The sequence below is a fragment of the Pteropus vampyrus genome, unplaced genomic scaffold (assembly GCF_000151845.1).
Source record: "Pteropus vampyrus isolate Shadow unplaced genomic scaffold, Pvam_2.0 Scaffold71, whole genome shotgun sequence".
In the NCBI taxonomy this organism is placed as follows: domain Eukaryota; kingdom Metazoa; phylum Chordata; class Mammalia; order Chiroptera; family Pteropodidae; genus Pteropus; species Pteropus vampyrus.
Genome location: NW_011888852.1, coordinates 3817719 through 3823924, shown reverse-complemented (window position 1 = coordinate 3823924; position 6206 = coordinate 3817719). Strand labels below are relative to the sequence as shown.

The following is a 6206-nucleotide window of genomic DNA, read 5'->3' as shown; positions in this document are numbered from 1 at the left end:
GTCATTACAAAGAGAAAGATAAACCTATATTAAAGATTTATTCACTAATCAAAATTAAATGTGTGTCATTAATTTCTTTGATACTAATTTCTGCATAGAAACTTCATTCATCAAATCGCTGCAATGGAAACCTTATTGCCGTGGATGAGAAATGATGTATAAACAGATACATTTGAACCTATACTCTTATTAGTTTTAGGGATCAAAATATTCTTGCTTCTCAAATGAATCTTTAAAGACTATCTAATGTGTATTTCCACTCTAAAAATTTAAGACAGAGGAGTTTTCTTTCTATGTTAGGTCAGTAAGACTTCTTGTAATTATAGGGAGAAAATTAAGATGTTTTAAGAAAACATTATCAGACATTTTGTTGATCATTTGTTGAAATCAAATCTCAGAAAAATTGCCCAGGAGAAGAAACCTGAACATCCCCCTCCTTATAAAGACAGTTAGGTGTCAGGGCATTTGTAAAAGGACAACCCACTCAGGTGATCCAGAGGTTGGTGTCGATATCCCTTGTCAGACCAAAGAAAACAGGCAGAAACAGGGGAAGGGCAAAACAAGGGCTAACAAACTCATGGAAAGAATCAGCAATGACCGTAGAGGCCATCAGCATTGCCACTGAACACTTTCACGTGCATCATCAGCATGAGAAGTGGTTCATTTTCTTCCTTATAAGTGTTGTGAATTCATCTTCTAGGAAAGCCAGAAGTGCAGCTGTTTTTGTTAAAGACACATCTGTCTTCTCGGTTCCTGACAGACCTATCATGTCAGTTCTCTGTAGTAGAAAGAAACGTTTCCGCAAGAAAATAAATTGAAAACTTGAGTGATCTATGGGCATATTTTCACTACAGCAGATCCAAAGGAATGTTTATCCCTGTCAGATAAAAAAAAAAAAAAAAAAAAGATAAACGAAGAAAATATAATCTAAGAAAACCAAGAAATATTAGTGATAGAAAACTAGACTAAAACCACCATTTTTTTATGACTACTGGTAATATTAAAATTTATTTAATGTTTTAATATTTCCAGCATAAATAGATAAATGTGTATATGTATATAAACAAATGGCCCATCTGTTCTAAAAGTCTGCCAGCACAATAGCCTTTTATGATAGGACTATATGTGTGGACTTCTCGTTGTCAAAGAGAAGTCATTTAAATCATTTTTCAGTCTGGCAGAGTCAACTATAGATGATGTAGAGAAATAAATTATTAAAACAAAATTCTTCCAAGGTACTTCATGTAATTATGCTTTTAGGTGCTAATAATCACTGTTTGTGTAGTGCTTCATAGTTTACAAACTATTTTCGCATGATCCTCAAGTACAGCCCTATGAGTTAGGTATCATATCTGTTATCATTTTTTTAAGTGAAAAAACAAAGGTACATAAAAATAAAGTGACTCACATTTTAATGTCACTCAAATAATAATAGGGCTATGATATAGCCTATTGTCTGATTTCTCCCTTTCTATCATTTTTTATTGATATTATGTACCATATACCCACACCCTGAAACAGATAGGCTTGAGTAATTATATCCATGATCATAAATGTGATAATTTTTAAAAACAATTTTAGAAATATTTTTCACCTATTGTATGAGTATGTACAACAAAATATTTTTTTTCGTGGCATTTAACTTGTAATCTCTACTAACCAACTACTAACTATGGCATAATCCCATAGTGCCTTTGGACTTCTCAAAGACTGATAAAACTTGTTTTTCTGTGAAGTGATAGAACAAAGGACCAATGAAATGGCTAGTAGAGATTTCTTAAAGCCATCTTAAAATTTTTCCTATAATTGCTAAAAGTTTTACTGAGTTGAAAGCTTTACCATATTTGAAAGCATAAACAATTTAAATTAATACAGCTTAATAAAATGGAAATATATATTAGGTATCTCTTAAATTTTTAAGAGTCATTTTGGAAGTAAGAAAAATATCATCGCTAAAACTGGTAAACATTAGTAAATACTCTGTTATTTTTAAATTCCTAGAAAATAAGGAGACCAAAGTTACCCTGACTTGAGAATCAGGAGACCTCACCTAAGTCTGGCTCTGGGATGACATGGCTGGGTATCTTTGGAAAAATCATTTAACAGGAGTTTTAGGCTAGATTAATGGTTTTAAATTGGGAATGTATATATGAAATGCCTGGAGAGATTTTTTTCAAAATAAACCTGCTTGAACCGTCTCCCTGGATATTCTGAGATGCTCATGGGATGGAGGATGGGACGGTGGATGGGGCGTTAAAAGGGATTAGATGAACATGGCATATGTATCTGAAAATAGCTGATGGGGTGGGTGTGGGGATATGGATGAAATAAGCATTACAATTTTTGAAATTGGGCAATAGAACAGGAAGGTTCATTAGACCATTCTCTCTACTTTTGTAGAAAAAAAAGCTTTCCAGCTCATTCTAACACGCCTTTAGTGGTGCTTCTTAAGCTTTAATATTTCTAACAAGTCAGCTGGAGGTCTCCTTAAATGCATATTCCGGTGCAGTATGGGGATAGGGGGAAGGGTGCGGGGTGGGGGGGCGGGGGGCGCGGCTGAGAGATTGAAGTTCTAGCAAGTTCCCAGGTGTTGCAGATATTGTTGGCTTACGGACCACATTTGAGAAGCAAGGAATTAGAAAACCACGGAACCAGATAATTATTAACCGAAGCAGGTCATAGGATAGAGTTTCTCAGCCATCATTTAGCAAGTAAAAATATAAAGCAAATCATAATAATTTTTATTAATATATAAAATGAATAAAAATATTCATTATCATGCTTAAAAATTACCGTTCAGCCAGTCGAGCTCATCTAGGAAAAAAAATGTGTCTAGAAGATTATGATGTAAGCCAAGACTTAAGACAATTTAAATATCTACTATCCAACAGATCTACTGTTTACATATTAAGAAGGGCTTTGTACCAGAACTGTTCTGTCATGTTTCTGCCCAGAGGCTGTCATGATAAAGTTTATTATCAATTACTGCTTTACAAGTATAAAATAAGTTAAGCTGTCATATTTTTCTCAAACAGAGATCCTAAGCTGTCAAAGAATGTCAATTTTAAATCTGACATAGAGAAGAAAATTATCTGTTATTCTGACCTCTAATTTCTTGACATTTTAATGCCATAATTGCTGTGGTTAGTGCTGCTTCATGATTTCACCTGTCAAGGAAGAATGAATCAATAACCTTAAGCCATTTCTCAAATTTTAGCACTAACTTCAAAGCTCAAAATGGGGGATTTAATTTTTTTTTTTTGCAAATGGTACATTCATATATTAAATATTTTTCTTTTAAAGTCAGTGTTTAACATTTAAAAAATCATCCTCTTTAGGCTAGTTGGAGTTTAGTATAAGATAACTGAAATGAGACTTCTTTTGGTTTTATTTATGTGTGATGTAGTCATCTTAGTATTTTAAAAATATTAAGATAAATATTATCAAATAAAGGGCACACATTTAGCTCAATAACAGGGTTAACATTTTGAACGCTGCTTTTTTCCAAGAGCTTGGAAACCATTTAGCTGGGTATCAGCTCTCTCGTCAGAGCACCATGGTGCAGACTTCCAGGAAGTCATCACCGATGTTTTGAAAAAAGCTGCTGTGCCTCCCAGAGCGGCTTCTCACAGCGGGAACGTATGTGTAAGGGGCACAGACGACCACCAAATAACGAACATGCTGCACTTAACCCCACTTCTCTACGCGGTCCTTGGTTCTGACAGTAGATGCTAGGTGCATTCACGTTGCAAACGTGTGCTCTGTATTCCTCCTCCTTCATAGAGACAGCAGCTGACGGGGAGCGGGACTACTCCCTGCGCCACAGGTCCTTAAATGTTAGAGCAGAAATTTCGTTGTGGGAATGTGTTGGGTTCGTGGTCGAGGGGGTAGGGTGGGGAGTGGGGAGAGGGAAAACTGACTCATGGCCCTGGAGATCGTTTAATCTGTCGACGCAGATTTAATCTACTGAGCTGACAGAGGTCCCCGGGGTCAGGTGTGTGCTGGGCCCTGTGCTGGCCGGAGGAAGGAAGGCGGAGTGATCCAGGCTATGCTTCCTCACCCAGTATTCTGAAAAATAAGAGTTATGGGTCTGGAAGGGTGGACACATATGTCACAGAGCGATTCTGGTTTCTCTGATGGAGCCTCAATACTCAGCAGCGATGTGCTCAGAATGGGAATGCGGGAAGCAGGAGCCCCGAGCTGAAGCATCCTGGCGCTGGGCGCTGCATCACCGCGAGGGCATCGGGAGCAGCGTGAGCCGCGTGGTTCACACCTTCTATACAACAGGGAAACCCCGGGCTGAACCGCTCCCACCCAACAAAAAAGTTTTTAAATGACACATTTTCATGAACTATCTCGTTAGGAAGTCCTGCCGTTTGATGCTTAAGACCTATACATAGTTTTTTTCACTGTCAAAGCAATGCTGCGATGTTGTATAGAAGCAGGTATTTTTATAGAATTCAAAAAATAAACACCAAATCCATTTAAAGTCTCAATTCCACTTTCATTTTATTCTCTCATTAATCTCTCTTTTTTACTGTCATTTAAGTATTAAAAATATGCCATTTTCTGTCAGTTTTAACGCTGTCTTGCACATCCCTCATGTGCAATATGCTCAACATATTTTTATTTTGCCGGAGAGGATTGACTTGCAACTTTCTCTATGAGAACAGAACGTTTTAATGAACGAAAACGTATTAACGAAATATTCAAGAGCAAAAATGTCTATGATATTTAAAAGTGAAAAAAACAACTTGGAGTTGGTCTCGGCATAAAAAAATAACCTGTTTCCACAATTTTCTTTTTTTATGATTCTACAGGTCTTGGTTCTAAAAGGAGACGATATTTTGTTTATAGAACCGGACATGTGTTAAGCAAAGGTGCATTGCTGAGAGAATAATTAAGTTTCGAGTTATCTCCTACACAATAATCTGATTACAGGTTGTCTACAACTGGGGATACTAAATTAGGTGAGTGTAATGGTTTGTGGAGAAATCCCTTATTTCACCAACTAATTTCATATGTGGCTTCTCTCTCATTCATTTACTCTCTGTCTCTATTTCACCAAGCTTCAGGCGATAATTCCATTTCCTTGTGCATACAATATGCTATAATATTGCACTTAATACCGAGCTCGCAATGTGTTTTCTGAATATTAGCCCTAAGGGTCCAATGATCGACAATCACGAGGCTCTTCCCTTTCCCTTCCTCTTCTCTGCGTGAAGCCACACAAATGAAGTCATTTGTTTTTAGAGAGGTACAGAAGATATAACTTTATGGATGCCAATTTTTCTTGTCGAGCTTTATTTTCCAAATCTACAAGTTTCTCACCTCTAAAATTAAAAATAAAAAAAAAAAATTTAAAAAGCGTTCCACGGACTGGAGATGGAGAAATGACTGCTTGGTCTGCATAGAGCAGATGGCAGATATCTGGTAGACCGGAGCCTGGGTGGCACGGAGCTTCCTTGCAGCGATGCTTATGCTGCAGCTGTTGCATGCTCACTCTCTTCATCTATCTAAAATCATGTGTGCAACATGGAATTGACTTAAATAATATTTCATCTGAATATGTTCACTAAAAATACACATACTATAACATATAATTCCCAACTGTTAGCTATAAAATTTCAGGGTGAGAACATATGGAAATAAAATACCATAACCTCATCTATTTTATTGGTGCATCTTTTGAGTATTCTGTCTAGAAGGCTGGAATTTTGCTTTTACTAAAAAAACACATACACTGGCAGATTTTTATGTGAATTATTCATATTTAAATATTCAATTAGGTTTCGTTAATAACACACATAAGGTATTAAGCATTTTCATAAAGATGAAGTAAAACAAAATAGGGATATTGAAGTGTATTATATAGGTCTACAATTTAAAAAGAAACAATATCCTGGTCTCATTACTTGGTTTGGACATACAATATTCATTTTTCCACATTTGTCAAGAATTTAAATCTATCTATCTATCTATATATATATAAATTTATGTTGAAAGGAAATTTATACAGAAAGTCAAATCTATGTTTGAAGGATGACAGAAACTTCTGGAATGATATGAGACGGAACACCTACCTCCCTTAGCACGGGGTCGGTGATGCCATCCAGGTTCACAGAGCCTTCATAGGTTAAGTAGTGAAAAACGTTCAGAGCGCGGACCGCTTCTGGTCCTCGCTGTTTATAGCCAAATATCAGGTC

At 36.4% G+C, this 6206-nt stretch overlaps 1 protein-coding gene across 1 annotated transcript in view; it reads right to left on the bottom strand.

Moving 5' to 3' along the window:
• NBEA (neurobeachin) overlaps positions 1-6206 on the bottom strand; it is a 600762-nt gene that overhangs the window by 29483 nt on the left and 565073 nt on the right. Inside the window, exon 48 of the mRNA XM_023531608.1 lies at positions 6084-6200. Coding sequence (XP_023387376.1) covers positions 6084-6200 — 117 coding nt within the window. The remainder of the gene's footprint in view (positions 1-6083; positions 6201-6206) is intronic.